The sequence below is a fragment of the Tachypleus tridentatus genome, chromosome 1 (assembly GCF_004210375.1).
Source record: "Tachypleus tridentatus isolate NWPU-2018 chromosome 1, ASM421037v1, whole genome shotgun sequence".
Lineage (NCBI taxonomy): Eukaryota > Metazoa > Arthropoda > Merostomata > Xiphosura > Limulidae > Tachypleus > Tachypleus tridentatus.
The window spans coordinates 90467013-90486980 of NC_134825.1; the positions used below are offsets into that span (position 1 = coordinate 90467013).

The window sequence follows — 19968 nt, forward strand, 5'->3', positions numbered from 1 at the left end:
CGTGTTTTGAATCAACAAAAACTGTTGTCATTGTGGCATACTTTACAAAACTACCACTGTATGCCTAAAATATACATACTACGTTAATTTGTCAAATTTAATCTAAGAAAACTTTTACTTACAACTATAGACAAGTTCTAAGTAAATTAATATCAGAAGTTTCGTCTATACCTTTTTGAACATTCAGAAGTATTGCTTTCAAAGCTTCGAATTATTTTACACACAAGTGTATTTTACGTAACAAGAATTTAAAAATATTTTGATCAGTAGACGAGCAGCTGAGAAAAATCAACAAATGACCATAAAAGTGACAAACAAATACAGTAGTTTGATGTTACCTAAAACACAGTGATGAATTTACTTACAGACAATGCATGAAAAAATATTTGCTGAAAACTGGACTGGCTTCACGCAGAATTCAACAAAATACTGTAGTATCTTACTTGACATACGACTGCTCTGCCCTTACAGACTATATTTACACTAATCAATGTGATCATTATCTTCCACATTACTTTATTTTAAACCAAGACTTCATTTTAATGAACTCTTATTCTGTCAGAATTTGCCTCAAATTTGAAACTACTTGCAATAAACACTACTCAGCATCTTCCTTTATAGTTCTGTTAATCATAGATTAATTAAATATTGATGACAGCTTTACTCTCCCTTGTGGATCTTAAGCCAGTGACAATCAGACATCTCTCTGGTCACTAAGACTAAACTGATTAATAAGATAACAGAGACTATATGAGCTGGTGACTATTACACTTCCTGTCTAAAAAATTAGAATCGCTTTTACTTGTTTTTTATAGGGGTCTCTCATTATTATATGAGTAAGTAGAGAAAAATGAGATATGAGATGACTAATACGTTAGCATTAGCAAGAATTTGAGTGCTTTTATCTTCATTAGAATAGTGAATGTTAATGATGTATCTGACTTCTGAAGAAAAATATTTTAAGGTCCTTTTAACTGATATCGATCACAAAATCAATTAAACTAATTAAAAAATAAAGGATACAGTAAACGGAATCTGTATGGGTTGGTAAAAGTCTCAATAAAAATCTGCAAGCAGGGTAAATTGTGAACGAAAGAAACTACTCCAACACAAAGATGGACGACTTTGTATAAGGGATGTGAAGACCAATAGATGTTTAGTGATGCAACAATTGATAGAGAGCATCATCCTTTTCGACTATAGCAATGTACTGAGATGTGTGAAAAACTAATTTTAGTAAATAGTGCATCACCCACAAATCACTAGACTCAGTTGCCAACGTAAAACCGCTCGTTTGGGAGTGGAAAAACGACAATGATCGAAGAGTTGACGAATATGGCTAGATAAATCTAGATACGCGCTAGTCTTGTACAGATGGGAAGGTCAAAGTTTGGTAGCAGACCCATGAAGCTTTGAAATCCTTATATACAGTTTACACTGTGCAAACTTCTGGAGGTGAACTCATTTTCATGGTAAGTACTAGGTCATACTACATCATACGAATATTTGAACTTTCTTGCTGATCAAGTGTACCTCCCTTATATCATTTCCGTTCCCAATCTGATCGATATTTTCAAGATGGTCAACATCGCCATTGATGATTAGATTTGAACTATACGAGTAAAAGTTCCACAGTTTTTTTTTTTTTGTTTTTTACCATCACAGTTCCCAGATATCAAACCAATTAAGAATCTGTAGGATAAATTGAAGTGTGATATAAGAATGAGCTGTTCTATTTTACTCTGAAACCTGAAAAGGCTGAAAAAGATACTGCTTAAGAAATGAGCGAAAGTTAAACAAAATATATCTAAGAAACTAGTTAAGTATATAATACAACGCATTCTGGTGACCGGAACGTATAAGGGTCCAGAAGTGCTTTTGAAACGTATTTTCTATTGTGACAGAGTAAATTAAAGCAAAATCCTGCCCTGGCAAATTTATGACAAAATTCACAAAATAAGAATCTTTTTTATTTCACCTGAAGTATCATATGACAAAACATGACTCTTCCCTACCTTATCTCTGGTGTCTTATGTCAAGCATAATTCTTCACTAAAATATATGAGTCACCATATGGCAAAATGTGCTTCTAACTTATGTTTTCATTTTATTATTTAATCGTCAAAAATGTTATAAGCTCGATTTGTCTACTTATCTCGGTTTATTATTTTAAATAAGATTGATAAGTAGAACAAAATTATTACCAAATCCTATTTTTACAAAATCATTTATGCAATGTAATAGAGTTCAATTACCTTTTTCCCATTGAATATACATGCATGCATTTAAATGATGACTATGTATACAATCATAACTTACTCTTAAAAACGTTTTATGTGCAAAATGCTGTTTTATCTTTATCAATTTCTTACGCAGTATTACAACTCTTCTTATATTTTTCTAATATTACTTAAATTAATTGCGTGCATTATATTTTTAATTCGAAAAATAACGCATTCCTGAAACAAACTTCATTAACACGAACTGTGACCAGTAATTACGGAATTTTAGGAAGAAATTTTAGAACTACATGAACAGATTCTAATACTAAAATAGATTTATCTTTTGTCGTAGCATCACATTCCATTTTCTAAAGACTTGGAAAGTTACGTTTTGCCATTCCTTCTAGAAATTATGTATTATATCTTTTGTGGGTTTCCTTATTTAGATACGATATCTCTAAACTGCTATCAGCATTTGTTTCACAGCAGTATGACCTTGATATAACTCAGAAAAGCCAGTGAATTTGTAAAAGACAAACAACACTAAATGGTTATGTACTTTATTTTTATAACTACGTGTATATTTTGTGACTATATGCCATGTGTTATAAAAGATGTTCTGGAACACTATTCTAATGAAAACAGACAATTTTTATTGAAATAAACCGTAAAATAAGTATAATTTCCAGAATTCTATTATACAGCTTATTATGTTATAACTGTATGCAAAAAATAAAAACTATCACAACTGAATTACGAACAACAGAAAACTTTACCATATAGAATTTCCCTGAAAGTGAATTAACGTAGCATAACTTTCTTTCCTTGGAACTAATCTCCTGTCATACAAAATTCTCGTCATTCTAACAATAACAGTATAATCATATATATCTTTCATTTATCAGTGACGAAAACCACGTTATTTCATAAATAGGTAGGCCTGACATGGCCAAGCGCGTAAGGCGTGCGACTCGTAATCCGAGGGTCGCGGATTCGCGCCCGCGTCGCGCTAAACATGCTCGCCCTCCCAGCCGTGGGGGTGTATAATGTGACGGTCAATCCCACTATTCGTTGGTAAAAGAGTAGCCCAAGAGTTGGCGGTGGGTGGTGATGACTAGCTGCCTTTCTTCTAGTCTTACACTGCTAAATTAGGGACGGCTAGCACAGATAGCCCTCGAGTAGCTTTGTGCGAAATTCCAAACAACAACAAGTTTCTTGTGAACATATAACGAGATTATGTTATCGGATTCCAGTTGTTTATTTTACCAAACCTCTGTTATTGAGGAAAATATTATTTCTGCGTGTAAATTTAACTATTTAAAGTGCTTTGTAACTCCTATACGGCATGATTATTTAAATACATATACATAGACAACTTTAGTTTCGTCAGACTTTATGACCAAAATTTCTTTTTTATTCTATGTCCCTCTAGTGGGCATTATAGAGACGTGGAAAAAAACACTTTCCATTTGCTGAATAATATGCTTGAGACACATGTAAATCCATGGCAATATTATAAAGTCAATTTCATACGCATTATTTTATTTCATTTTCTTTTCCAGATCGAAAGCTTAAGAACCTAAAGCTTGTTTTGCTAATTTGGTCTTACTAGCTTTTCTTGAAACTTTTCTGTGTTTTTTCCCACAGTAACGCTTTCGGGCTTATAAACATAACGCAGATACCTTTGTGCATATAAACGAAACAAACTTGTACAAGTCTTTATAGACAGAAATAAAAAAGTTTGTTTAGTATTACTACAATGAAAAGGAAAGATGTTAAAAGAGATAGTAATGTAGCATCTGCCAGTACTTGGTATGAGAGTTTAAGTTATTTTGTGTAATCTGATTTTCTGATCTAATAATGGAATATTTATAAGGTTCATCATCCACTATTGTCTGTTTAATAAATACAAGAAGTTTTACCTACGTGAACAGTGCAGTAATCCTGTGCTTTGAAAGGAAAGTCTTGTTATTCTTATTCTTGCGTGACTGATAGATGTTTCTGGGAAAAAACGTTTTTCTTTGACACGGATTTACATTATAAAAGTTTGTCATTATTTCAATTTTGTTTTAGCTGTTACTTTTATAAGCAGATTCATATGTAAAAAAATCGATTCAGTTATTTTGTTTACTTATAAGTATATAGTAAATGAGTAAACACCACATTTTATCTATTGCATCAGAGTCTAATGACGACTTGTTATGTATTTATGAATTCTACCCTCCTTTGGATTTCAAAGCTGGTGAGCTCTCTCACAATCTGTGCGATACCACTGAATATTCTACGCACTCTAAGCTGTAGTGGTGTTGCAAGAAGAACTCTTATACTCGTGGACAGTAGGTAATAAGGTGCTTCGGAATGGCTACCTTTTCTCTGGTCAGTAGCTCATAATTAGGGACAGCAGCAGATATTCTTAGTAGTTTTACCAAACACGGAAAATACAAGTTCAATAACTTTTACTGACGTTTCGTTTTGTGTAATATATATATATATATACGTACATATTTTACCCAGCGCTAAAATTATAGAACGTACAAACTTTGAAATATTAAAAATAAATATACGAATGTGTTTTTGTGGATTTTCTCACTTTTAATGCATTTTAATTCATATATTTACCTCCTTTCTTAAGCACACTAATTTAATTGTACATCACGAATTATGCATCAAAGAACATCATTCGTTTTTATTTTATTTCAGTAAATAAAAAAATCAAAACGTTTTGTGAAAGAAAGTGGCTTAAGATTTATGGAAACGTTAATAACTACTAAAAAAAATAGGCATTGTACTGAAACTATCTTTTCTATGACTATCGTTTACCACATAGTGGCACTTTTGAAGTGCTGCTACTAATTTCAAGAGAAAATATTCTTTATTGGCAATCTTTATGATTATTTTATGTCACAAAAAATTATTGAACAAGAAGTAATATTTTTAAATTCTAAACATTTATGTATAGCCACTCCTTATTGTAACTGTTTGGCAAAAATGTTTACAGTGGCGTAGACAGATATATGCTGTTTAAGTTTTACTTATGCATATATAAATATGTTTGGCTGTGATATATTTCCAAATAGATTTATTGAATTAATCGTCATATTAGTGGACATTTCATACTTCCACGGCTACTGGCGGCAAGTCAGTTAATCTTAAAAGAATGGTATTGTTTATTGTAATGTGCAAAAAATACTGAATCACATTTCCCTAAAGTCATATTTTGACATATTTAAACCTTCTTTGTTAGCAAAAGTGGTCATACATAACTTATGGGCTGATGGGTAATTTTAGGTAATGCAATTTATTAAATATTTTAATTCAATTCAACATATCTTAAATAATTTTAAGCGTTTTAATAAGCAAGTACAAAACAAATGATTTTACAAATTTTTAAAATATTTATTCTAAGTGCCCTCTTCTCAAATCTTTAGTGATGGTTCATATGAAGCTATTAATCCATCAGTTTTAAATGTGACATTCTATGTGAGAGAATGCATTCTATTTGCCATAAAGATTTTCAAACTTCAGAACAGATGTGACACTCTCTGTCAAAACAAAAACGAACACCTTCATGCAATTGTGTTGCGTAACATAATTTATTGACAAGACACATATTATGACATAAATAGTTTTCAACTTATAAGCACAAACAGTTTATCAAACGTCGAAAAACGTCACAAATAAATTGCAATAATCGATTGTTTATATAACAAATATCTGTCCACAAAGTTGTGAAAAATTAACAACGTTTATAAAATGTATAAGAACAAGCATTTATAACTTAACTAAATCAGTAAGAATTATAAAAGAAAAGGCATGAAAATTGTGTACATCACAGAACAGTCTTAGAACATGTGTTAGAATGTGTTCTGGCTTCCACTAATCATTATAGCCCTCTAGCTTTCACACAGGGGTTTGAAGAACTATTAACATAAAAAGGAGTAATTTTAATACTGTTTGAGATTCGCTCTGTCTTTCACTTGTTCATTATCATTTGTGCCTAGAACGTTTAAGATGGATCGTTTTCAACTTAAACAAACTTAATTATGAAACTTTGTATTTGAAATATGGGAGTTAGTATGACATTAATTCCACTGTGATTTAATTATCATTCTTATTTAAATAACCACTGACTTCTGCAAGTGGAGTACACTTAGCTCACTTAATAATACGAGTTGGTTATCTCTGTTATTAAAGCTATAAGAACCACGTGCTCCTATAATTAAGTATATATATATATATATATATATACACACACAACTACTACTGCTTTCAGTATTGTCTGCTACGTTCTCAACAGTGAACGTAAAAAAATAAATTCTCCCGTTTCTTTGTATTTTCTCTCTAAAATGTTTTGTTTGTTTTTTCCTGTGGGGTAGGGGGAATGTCAAAATTGTGTATATTTTTAATGTACATTTTAAGCACCTACAACAACAGTGACGTATGTATATATACATATATTAAAACAAAATCTAAAAAAAAAAGAATAAAGGCTAATGGAGAAAATGCATTATTTTAGTTACTAAAAACAAATTGCGGTTAAGATAATTGTTTTCAAATAAACAATGGTTTCTCCCATGTTGTTCTATGTTGAAAATCCATATCAAATGGAATAAAATGTTCGGAGAGCTGATTTTGTGTTGTAGAGTGTTCAATTACACTTTATTATATTTAGGATATTGGACAACAATAACTCTAAGATAGCACAGTAGTTCTTCAAAACAATGATAAATAACTATACGAACGTCTGTAGACTAAATGATGACAGGACGATCTGAACAGTCCAGCAGGAGATCAATATTCAACATATTGTTGAAATCATAACAGCGAATATGTTTTATTTTAGATATTTTAAATATCATCCGTTCATTGTAGACATGAGAAAATAGAAGTTTGAGCATAAAATTTTGTTTTTGTCTTTTGTCTGACACAGGTACGATACTCAATCTCTCACATTAGGCTATATATATATTTTTTTTTATTTTTTGTATCTTATTTAATTCCAGTCCAGAAAGATGTGCCATCTCTTCGACTAGTAGAAGTGTCCTAATGTAGGAAACTGTATGGATACAGGACAGTTGCCAAAGAAGTATTTAGTCAACATAAAATAAGTGATATTGAAAAATAAGTAAGAAAAGCAGAAGTGATGGATAGTGTATATGTGATATGGTACTTGCATGCATTAAAATAAATCTATTGTAGTGATGTAAATTGCCTAATCGAACGAAGTTCTTTCTAAAGCCTGACAAAGACCATTAAATTACAATTGACTAACGATTTTCTCTACATAATCCAGGTAACTACTCTCTTTAGAATTTTGAATCAAGGCTAAGTAAAAAAATAAAATTTTAGAACTAGTTTTTGTTTCTTACGAACCACTGAATGGCCAGCCTTCAGTTTAGTACTCGGATTTATCAAGTATAAGGGACTCATTGCAACACATTTCTAATTTGAAGTCTGTAGGAATTGAAATCATTGTGGTAAAGAAATATTCGTAATAAAACATTATTTTCATCTACTTTATTATACCTACTATCAGCCATTTCAAAACACGTTTAGGTGCTCTATATTAGATCATCGAAATTTACGTAAGATCTGGGTTTCGAGGATTATTTTATTTTCATCTAAATGGCCGACTAAAATATATATATACCGTGAGATTGACATATACCATTTTAAAACCAATGTAATTGTTGTTGCTTTAATTACTCTTTATTAATATACATAGTCTCGTTACTTTAACTTGTAATACTTATGGTTTGACCTGAATCAAGCTGCAACACTTTATTGTGAGAGTTTGGTCACTTATGAAGCTAACCACAGCCATTACCTTTTCACCTGTTTGAAGACATTCGAATTTCCACTTTTCATAAGCAGTTTTGGGGCCTTCTGCCTCGTTTTTTGTTCTGATAATTGTCAAACAGTCAAAGGTGTTGACTAACCATCCAGGACCAACAAGAGAACATTCCAGTCTAACTACATTGACCATGTAGTTTGATGTAGAAATAAGTGCTGTTCGTAAAACAAATTATGAAAACTATCTCAGTCTCTCCAAATATTATTAAGCAATGAAAACTGATAGATATATATACGCGTATGTAACAGATTGAGAAGCAGAACATAACACGGAGTAGGCAAGTTCTCTAACATAATTTTCGGCAAAAGAGTTTGGGACTTTAATTTATATATAATTGGTAAGTTGCAATTATTTTAACTAGTTCACGTGAATAGTTGTTTGTAGTAAAATATACATAATGTACTAATCTTTAAACGAAAGAAATTATTTCTGACTTATAAAACACATTCATCCTACTCACTTGAATGGATCTCGGAAAACATTTAGCGAGCAGCGAGTTATGAGGCAGCATCCAGGTAATAAAATTTGTTACATTAATAATATAATAATTTTAGTGCCAATGATCAATATTAACTTATAAGAAAATCTCTTGCGAATTTGTTTAGTTGCTTTTGTAGATTTTTGTTTCAGATCAATAAATGAGTTTAACAAAAGTGTAAGGTTCCTTATTCACTCACTCTGTACATTACAAATTTTATTGTGCTAATAAACGAAATTTTCACAATGATTGTAATAAGTAATAATAACTCACCGACGAAACTGTGACTGAAAAAGTATATAGCAATAACTAACACAATATTAAATACTAAATTCTACAATCTCGATCATAGAGAGCGTGCTAAGAAGTGCTTACACTATGTATTCAGCAAAATATGCATTTACATATTAATATACTAATAGAGCCAAAACGATACTGTACCGCTAATGACAGAGTTGCGAGGACACTCGTTTGTTTCAGAAACGTCAACCTCAATTTTTTTGTTCCCCTGTTGTAAGGCCGTGTCGTTTGTGTTCATGCATTTCAAGAAATCAAAATCAACTTTGGCAGCAGTGTTATCCCTGTAAACATTAACGATCGTTCTTAGAAATCTGTGAGCTCAAAATATATCGTGATCACTGTCACCGTGACATCAAACTATGATTATGTTTCTATGGATCTGGATTTATATAATTCAATTAAGTTTCTTTGGATCAAGACTAGCATTCTAGCTCATTAAAAAAGTAAGAATTTCCATACAAGTTGCTAAATACAATTTTTTTCATTCCTATCTACAGTAGAAATGTATTTATTCTTCCCTTGAGCACGAAAGCCCTAAAGGTTTTGCATATCATCAGTTGCTACTTCCTGTATGTCTTTAGAAAATTTTGCGTTCACAATAATAATATACTAACTTAAACATATTTACTTCTCAACTAGTGAGAAGCTTTCTATTGCTTGAGGTTACAAAAAAAGTTTCACAAAGGAATGTTTGTGTTTTTAATTTTGCGCAAAGCTACACAAGAGCTATCTGCGCTAGCTGTTCCTAATTTAGCAGTGTAAGACTAGAGGGAAGGCAGTTAATCATCAACACCTACCACTAATTCTTGGGCTATTATTTTACAGGTACAACATCGATTTTCCGGTACCCTTGGCTTCAGAAACTTGTCGAATTATCCGTTTTGCGGGACCAAAAGAGGTCATGTAATAATAATTCAACAATGCACCTCTGACCAACCAATTATACCCCTTCCGTGTCTCTAAAGCACAATGTACTACTGGACACTTAAATAAAACAAATATTAAATGTGAATTAAATGATTAATGAAACACATTATTGCAGGTGTAAATGATACTGGTTTATCAGTGCAGTATAAATTAAAAAGGTTTATTAATTATTGTACTTAAAAAGAATATTGCAGTGGTACTGCTTCCAAATGGCAAATTTTATAATTTTACTGTAATTGTAGAGCTAATTACAAAGGTCTGAAAGTTGATGGCTGTCAGTAGTTGACTGTTTTATCATGGATTTATCATGTTCCAGGGAGAACATCCGGGGTACTTGAAGTTGAAGCCACAGAATTATCTGATATAGGCCTACTACTCTGACACACATTTTTCTTGACTATGTTTTAAATATTTAATGCAAACGAAGTTGTTTTATGTGCTTTTATCTTTCCCTGTGTATATTTCTTTGCTCCGAACATTCGTGCAAATCTACACGAGGGCCAACTTCGTCTATCAACTTTACTTTTGAATAGACAGACCACAGAAAAAGCTAGTTATTTATGGCACCCACCGCTAACTGTTAGTGAAACAACTGACACGTTTTGACGAAAAGTGAAAACTGATATAATATTGGGAGAAAAAGATCCAACACCGATAAACTTTGATTAACGTATGGTAAGTCTGCGTCTGGTCAAACAGATTGTCACTACAAAGTTAATAGAAATCATGCACAGGTGATAGTGGCTGTGATAAAGTTGAAAATTCCATACTGTCGTTTTGATGAGAGTGAGAATATGGATGATTGAGAAGATGAAATTACTTTGTAATACTCATTGAAATAAATTATTGAAAAATCTAAGAACCAAACATATTTCTGTTATACTTTTTGCCTGTTGCAGTTTTAGGAAATCGGTTATTTTTATCTCGGTTTTGAATGTATTCTATAGAGGGTTTATTCACTTACAGCTCACCAAATAAGTCAGTTATAGTTCACTATTTTTAAAATACATGGAATACAGAATACATGAATGGATGTGATTTTTAAAATCTGAATGGCCAATTATAACTGCATGAGCTAAAAGGCCCAGTCAAACATCTTTTGTCCTGGATGTTGCAAGAAAACAACTTTCAAGATGAATTTCTCCTAAACTAGTAGTTTAGAAGCACTGAACTAAACACCCAACTCTCCCCTCCTCTAGACAGTTTTAGATATTCTTTAGCATGAGGAAGATATATTGTGTATTTATTTTAAAAATTAAATTATGAAACCTGAAAGTTAACTAATGAACCTTAAACCTACCCTAACTCAATGAAAATACGATATTATCATTTCTCGATTAATGTCAGAGCTGAATAAGAAATACTCATTCACAGTAGACTTTGAAATTGAACTTAAATTAGTTAGATTGAATTTAACCAAATTGAGACCAAAACAGAATTAATCACATGCAGGAGGCTAATGAATAAGTTTTAATCTAAGGGGCTGAAGCAGATTCCATAATAACCTGAATTATCAGACATGATGTCAAAGCAACATCAACTAGACTATATATTAGCAAGCATGAGGCTAGAATTGTGTCAGTAAGACCTTAAGTTACCAGAAACGATCCGTCTCCATATTAGTATTTAATGAATAAGTCATGCTCTATGTTAGCTGATATTAAGCCAAAATAGATTCAGAAGAAATCTGAACTAGTATATTTGAGGTTATAAACGAAAGAATGTGGTCTTGGCTTGAAATCCAAAGTGAATTTGTGTTAATTAATTTTTTCTAATAAAAATACTTCTAATTGTTTATGAACCAACGAGTACTGTTTATTGTTGAGCGCTAACATTTCAAAGTTAATAAAATATTAATTTATAATCTAAATAACTGTATAAAATAATATAATAAATTTCTATTCACCGCTTTGAAGAATTTAAATTTTAACAGGAAATTATGCGAACAATAATGAAATAGGTGAAAGTACTTACGAAACAACACCAATAAAATGTACTTTTTAATCATAACATGGGACCTTATGCTTCTTATTATGTTATATACATATTTCATTGGTTTGTTCATGAAATATTTGGCAAGCTTTTTTTATGCTTAAGTAACTTACCAAAGGCCAACAAGTACGTTCTGTCCACAGCTTAACTTCCAGTTTCCATCGATAAGTTGTGTTACAAAGTTTTGGTCAACGACTTTATAAGTAAAGGACTGTGAAAATATAAAGATATAGTTTGTAAGTAAAATACTTTATAAATAGGATATAACATTTTTGTTTTATCTATACAATTGATAGATGTGCCAATGAATTTTATATATGATAGAGATTTAAAAGAAACTTACAAAAAGTTATCAAATAGAGAGGACGAGTAAGTTATTTTAAAAAATAATTTTGGAATCGAACTACATTATTACATTCCCATTCGCCACTTCCAGTCATGCTCTATCCGACGAAAACCATTTTTGACAATAGTCCTGGATTCAGTCAGCCCGGTATGGCCATGTGGCTATGGCGCTCAACGTGTAAACTGACAGTCGTGGGTTCGAATCCCCTTTACACTAAACATGCTCACCATTTCAGCCATGGAGGCGTTATAATGTGACGGCCAATTCTACTATTCGTTGATAAAAGAGTAGCCTAAGAGTTTGCAGTAGGTGATGATGACTAGTTGCCTTCCCCCTAATCTTTCACCGCTAGATTAGAGGTTGATAGATAGGTTGGTTGGCGTTTTATGGCACAAAGCAACTAGACTATCTGATAAAAAATTAAAAGTAAAGTAGAATTATTAAAATTTGTAAAAAGGACTCATGTTAAAACACAACAAAGACCAATTTTTGTATTAAAAGCTTAAAGAGCGTTGAAAAGCCAATGGCCCTTAAAATACTAAAAACATTTGTAAGGCGGACAGTATCACTATCGCCAATGACACCGCCCAGCGTCAGGGGTAAACCTTGTGACAAAACATGCCTAAATTGGTGCCGTCGTTGAAAGTGGTAACGATAGCATTACAACAAAATGTGGACTATTGTGATCTGAGTGTCACACAGACCCCATACTGGTGCCACAATCCCAGATAAAAGAAAACGATGAGTTAAAAACTGTGACCGATGCGTAGTCTAGATAGAGGGTTTTATCTGGAAGAGCACATTTTCACTTTTCTCAATCCAAGTGAACTGCCAATTGGCACAGAGCCGAGCCTTGAATACAGAATTATAGTCCATGTATGGAATAAGCACTGCAGTGATATCGCCAGATCAGACAGACTTAGTATCTGTGGTGTCAGCGAGCTCGTTCCCGAGAATACTAACATGGCCTGGTATCCAGAAGAACCGGATAAAAGTAGATTTTAAAGAGAAATGGCTCAGTCTGTTTTGAATATCGTCGAGAACAGGGTAAGAACTAACGTGAAGCGATTCCAGGGTCAGTATAAAGCTAAGCAACTTGGTATAAATAGTACAATTTGAGTACTGCTTAGCTTCTATGTGGTCCAGGGCAAGCGAAATGGCGCAAAATTCGGCAGTGAACACATAAACTCTAGAAAGGATTCTATGTGCAACCACCAAAACACAATAAACCATGACAGAGCCCACAGACCTGATTTCGAACCATCCGTAGAAATTGGAATGAAAGTTTTAAAAGATATTCAGAAAATAAAAGACGTTACTTCCAATCGGGAGTATCCACTTCATCCAACTTCGCCCAGATAAGAAGACCAAGAGGAACAATAACAGATCGTCTGTTCTGAAAAAGCATGGCCCACTGAGGAAGGAAAACACAACCCAGGTGGGATGCTGTGGTAAGGATCGAAGTTTGAAGCCTACAGTAAAGACAGCGAGGGAGGCGTAGAAAAGATTGACGAGACTCTGTGTACATACTTTGGACTGTGGTAGTGTGAAGAACTCCTTGCAGAGCCGAAGTCCCCGATGATGAACGGGATCCAGCATCTTCAAGGCCAAGGTGCTGGCAGAGCCATAGACCAGAGATCCCTAGTCCAGTTTCACTCAAATAAGAGCACAATATATCTTTGGCATAGAACATCGATCGGCTCCCCAAGTGGTGGAACAGAGGACACAGAAGATGTTCAGTGCTCTTGTACACTTGACTCGTAGCTGATTGATGTGCGGTATAAAGGTTAACTTATGGTAAAAAATAAACCCACGAACTTTGCCTCAGGGACCACAGGAAGCACAACTTCATCGACACCGAATTCAGGATCGGGGTAAATACCCCGTTTGCGGCAAAAGAGCAAAATATTTTTATAAGAATCGTCAACTTCAGTCGAATGAACAAGTACAAGTTTTTGCTGAGATAGCAGAAATTTCTTTTGATAAGAAGTGGTTTTATGTGTTAAAGTATAATCATTAGATCAGTTGCTTTCTGTAGTGTTTCAACCTTCTTTTCATTCAAGTAAGTTTTGAGGTCGTCACTCATACAATATTTAAATTCCTCATTTAGGCAATTATGTCTTTGTTTGTCGAAACTATTGCCAAAATTCCTGGATTTACAACACCGATTCAAATAAACCTCTTTTTCGTGGGCAAATTTCACATAAGTATGGCTACCTTGCTTGCGATAACCTCGAAACCTTTGGCAATAAGCAGCTCGCATGCTTTGAGAATAGCTGCTTTAACCTTGTCATAATTGATGCAATCTTTTAGAAAGAAAGCAACATAAGCGTCATGGGCTTTACAAGTTAAAATACTTTGTAATAATAGTGACTATTTTTTGGTGGGTCATTCCATAGTTTGGACAATTTTTTTAACATGGAGATATTTATCAACTTCATTTTCGTTAAATGGTGGTACTTTAATATACCGATTGAATTCAAAGCTGTCATTTTTGGCATTTGTTGATCGGGTTGAGTCTAATTTTCATTTTTTTCTAGGCTTCGATAAGCACTTGCTCTTTCTCGGCTTTGTCCTCTGTCTTTTTTGGTTTCGGCACAAGCTTGTTCAAGTTCGATTTGTTTAAGTTTTAACTGGATTTATAACTTACCTTTATCATTCAACTCCAATTGACTAGTTAAGACACTAGAGTATCTCCTTGATTCTTCCTCAGGCAACAATCATCATCGACTAGTATTTCAATACGGCATTCATTAGTCGCATTTAACTCCAATAGTGTTTAACTGCTATTACTTTATTTATCATATTCAAAATTGATTATTCTGTGTTCCGCTAAATATTATGGGATTATGTGATAAGAATAATTTTGTTGTCATCGAATAACTGGGAGTTGAAATTCTGAAATGTTGCTGTTTGTTGTTGTTTTGAATGAAGCACAAAGCTGCACAATAGGCTATCTGTGCTCTGCCCACCACTGGTATCGGAACCAGTTTTTAGCGTTTTTAGTTCACAGACATACCACTGAGCCACTGGGGGGCATTCTGAAATGAGATTTCAGTTTACGTCCAGCGAGAACACTTAAACTATATAAAAAGCTGTCAGGTTCGAATCACACTTTGTGAATATATTAGGACGCTCCATTTCTGTGATGTAACGGTTATACAGATAGTAAGAGACCTACTTAATTATTGCTAGTTACCAGATGTAAGTCATCTGCAGTCGAAACGGTTAGTTGATCATAATTTAAGTAATAGCAAAAGAAGACTGATTAAAACAAAAAAAACTAATGACTTACGAAATACTGCACAATACTTCTCAGTAATATGTTAAAACTAGTATGTATTATTTCAAACACTTTTATCTTTCTTTTTTAATTTATTTCTATTTTTCCACTTCGTAAAATGTAAATATAACAGAACTAATACCTTAACCAGCTGAAAACTGGGCACAACTTCAAGAAATTCCAGCCCTCAATAGTTCACCTAGGTCTATGACAATAGATTTTCACCAAGTACAGCTATATATGGACTTATATGTGGAGAACTGCTTTGTGTAGTCCCCTGATGGTGCAGAGGTAAGTCTACGGAGTTACAACGCTAAAATCAGGGGTTCGATTCCCTTCGGTGAACTCAGCAGATAGTCCAATGTGGCTTTGCTATATGAAAACACTCACGCACACGCATGCTTAGTGTAATGTTAAAATACATATATACACATACCTTTGCTTCGTTTTCCAAGTCCTTCACGCTTTCTGACAGCATCTACCTCAGTGTACACTTTCAGTTAGATCATGTGTTATGTTTTATCCAGGAGTTACTGGATTGCAAGCATTTTCTTAAACATGCATAATAATTGACAAATACCAGTATTATCGTACACAGCATTAAGGCAAAAGATGAACGGTTATTTAACCTAAAATTTTATGTTCACCAAAACTCATCATATTTTCTACATACATTAGTTATTAATAACATTTTTATGTCAGAATATTAGCTTTTATAATTCGTACTTTATCAAAAATCAATATTTCAATATGTCCGAAAATCTCAAATTAGGCACAAAACCACACTATTATAAATAAAAAAACAAACAAACCAGAAACTAATGCAAGTTAGAAACTTCAACAACAAAAAAAGAGATTAAGTTGATGTCATCTAACGTTTAGTTTTGTTGTTGTTATTGATTATCTCAAACAAGTATAAAATTATGTGCTTATTAACCATGTCAAATACATACACCTACTTGCATTTTTGGCTCGTACACGGTGTACAAATTCCATCCGGGAACTTCTTCCAAAGTACTGTTGATACCGAAACTGAAAGTTTCGCAGCTTGTTGGTGACATTAATGGTGGACCCAAGGAAAAAGCCTCACAGTGGGGATTAGTGAGGCAAAGCTGTGCACAAGCGACGGGGGACTTTATAGTTCTTTGGTCCATCCGGGATTCTTCGGACAATGATGAGTTTCTTAATACTAAATTAAACGTAGCGTTTTGAACCCGAACCGATCTTGTTGTTACAAATTGCATTAAAAACAAAGCTATCTGTATGAAAAAATTCATAATTTCTGGATTTTTGTAGCGTTGGTACCTTAAGATATAAATTTGCAATCTGTTGGGAGTTTTAATTGGAAGTAGACTCTCTGTACGCGCATGAACAGAATGCATACAGATGTTTCTTTCTTTGATTTGTTGTGGCCAATTGACGTCAAAAATGAGTATGATTTCCACGTGAGGGTTGTTTTACCTTCATCTATAGTTTTTTAATGCACAAGATCGATAATACGATAGTAGATAGAACTATATGATTTACTGCACTGAAAATAAAACACAGAAAATCATTAAACGTGTGTATTGCATAATAAATAGTTTTTTGTTCAGATTAATGTCTTAGTTTTATCTTTATAACGTAATCTCGAATATAAAAAGTTAGAATATTAAAAATATTACTGATAGGTAATGAAAGAGAAATATTTTTCAAAAGCTTGAAGTCAGTCTTAAAACTCTTAATGGATCATTAATCAATATTATAGCAAAGCTAAAGCATTTCCGTTTACCACAAAATCAAGCTTATAAGTGTAATATAGTTGGATAAACTTTCGTGACATAAACTTAATGACTTCAAAGTATACGATAAGGTAAGTGAAATTTTTTAAGTAACTACAATAGAGATATCGAAATAATATAATTTAGAATCCCCCCAACCTCTCATTCTTTGTTTAATAATTATGTGTCAAATGAATAATTTCAAGGATTATTAGATATAAGGGTAATCATACATTCGAGCACACACAGCTTCTGTCAATCTCGCTTTTACAGCCTGAATTAAATAATCCCTGAGTTTCTGGCTAAGCCACTCCTGACAATATGCTGCCTTTTATGTTTGTTTGTTTGTTTTTTGAATTTCGCACAAAGCTGCTCGAGGGCTATCTGTGCCAGCCGTCCCTAATTTAGCAGTGTAAAACAAGAGGGAAGGCAGCTAGTCATCACCACCCACCGCCAACTCTTGGGCTACTCTTTTACCAACGAATAGTGGGATTGACTGTCACATTATAACGCCCCCACGGCTGAAAGGGCGAGCATGTTTAGCACGACGGGGAAGCGAACCCGCGACCCTCAGATTACGAGTCGCACATCTTAACGCGCTTGGCCATGCAGGGCCGCTGGCTTTAATACTATACTTTTTTTTTTAATTTTGAGAGGACCTGGCCTTGTAGTTAGCATGTTCCGATTGACACTTCGGGGACTTGTGATTTGCGACTTCTTGTCATTCTCCTACTATTCGAGGAATTGAATATTTCGTAGTCTTTACGAAATTGACAAAACACAAAAAACAACAGCCAGAATTATATATGAATGGCACACCACTCCAGATTGCCCCATCGGCAAAATTTTTAGGTCTGACCTATGATTCAAAACTAACTTGGATCAATCATGTGAACGAAATTAAAAATAAAGTCTGGCGAAGAACTAACTATGCTAGGAGTCTAACTGGTAAAAACAGTGGAGCATCTACAGATAACATACTAAAAATCTATAAAACATATATCAAACCTGTAATAGATTATGCAGCTCCAGCATGGATAACTGTAAGCAATAAAATAATGAAAACCAAACTACAAACAATCCAAAACACACTACTCACAACTGCATACAGAGTTCCAAGAACGATATCATCTCAGTTCATTCACAAATACTCGAGCATACAAACCATACCAGATAGACTCCTACATATTACAATAATGTACTTTAATAAGAATTGGATGAAAAACGAATTACTATGCGAAGTAGACATGTACCTCATACATGATGAAGCTAGTCCTAAATATCTTTCCCCAGTTAACTTATATTTTAAATATAAAAATAAATAAAAAATATGTATTAAATAATAAAAAATAATAAAAATATATATACATATACATATATATATATATGTATTAAACAATAAAAAAATGCCACCAACAAACTTGATATTCTGCTGATAGAATAAAATAATCACTATATATGAGCCACAATACATGGACATTGCCCTGAAAATGATCAAAATAATATTCAGTTCTACAATTATAAATACCAATCCGAAAAGAACATAAGTACGGGGAGGAGGAAGAGGTCATAGAGAACCTGACCATCCAGGGTATGAACTTTTCTTACCCAAACACCGACAGAAATTTGATATTCGTCTTACTCTCTATGTCTGTGGTCCTTGAATACATACTACTTAAATTTATTTAGGGGCATTTCGCCTCAAGTGATTCTTTAAATCATGGCCATTGTTTTCAGTATTTTTCAAACGCAACTTCCCTAATTTAGTTGTGACAAACTACAAGGTAAGCAGCTATTCAACAACACCAGCCGCCAACTCTTGGGCTACTCTTTATCAACAAATAGTCTGTTGGTCATCACATTATAACGCCCCCATGGCTGAAAGGATGAAATATTCGGTGATGGGGATTCGAGTTTGTAATCCAAGTCGAGCACTCTAACTACCAGATTAGCCCAGGTTTTAACAAGCTCAAATAATGTGTGTTGATGATTATTTGAAATGGTGTTTATCGTACTCTATAATTACCATCATTTTTATTTTTTTAGTTACTTTGTATTCAAACATGCGACACGTTTTTCATTTCTCTAGGAAGTATTTTCATTAATGTATTCACTCTGTAACCATGGTTATATACGATATGATCTCAGTTGTTGCTTCTCTTTTTACTACTTTTCATTTTCTGTGTTTTCTTAAAACATACAAACAAGGTAAAATGTATCACCATATCATGTAGAAGATAATATATGTGTATGGGGTTGATTAGAATGATATATCTATTAACAAATAAAATGTGTGGAAACTATACGAAAACGTTTATATTTAAAGTTCCGTATGAAACAGATAATTTTTTAATGATTTTCTTGGTATTTAAGTCATATTAATAATATATCTACAACAGTATTGATTTCAGTCCTTTACCGGATGTACAATCTGTGTGAATTACAGGTTTTACTGATATACAGGTTTTAAATGTTTTATCTTTCACAGAACGCTATCCACATGACAAATGACTTTTGTTAAGCAGTATAGTATCATACCTGAAGAACCACAAGCAATCTACAAAACTGCTTGTTCAGACAATCAAAATAATACATATCTTGTAATTATTTCATTGCATGACTAGAGTGCACGTGCAGTCAAGTTTTATTTTACATGACAGCATTAAAAATAATCACAACAAAACAGTAGTTATATTTCCGATCTATAGAAGTATGTATATGGTAAACTTTTAAAACAGTTCCATTAATAAAGAATATGTATGTACTTACAGAAAGCCTATATTTTAATATTTTTACGTATAAGTAT

At 33.1% G+C, this 19968-nt stretch overlaps 1 protein-coding gene across 1 annotated transcript; it reads right to left on the reverse strand.

Moving 5' to 3' along the window:
- Positions 1–5826: 5826 nt before the first annotated feature.
- Positions 5827–16787, reverse strand: LOC143252267 (uncharacterized). Its single transcript, XM_076504183.1, has 4 exons — positions 16362–16787; positions 11887–11984; positions 8996–9135; positions 5827–8231 (listed from the first exon to the last, which is right to left on the reverse strand). Exons 1-4 carry the CDS (start codon positions 16782–16784, stop codon positions 7972–7974), a joined length of 921 nt encoding a protein of 306 aa, XP_076360298.1. The 5' UTR covers positions 16785–16787; the 3' UTR covers positions 5827–7971.
- Positions 16788–19968: the final 3181 nt, after the last annotated feature.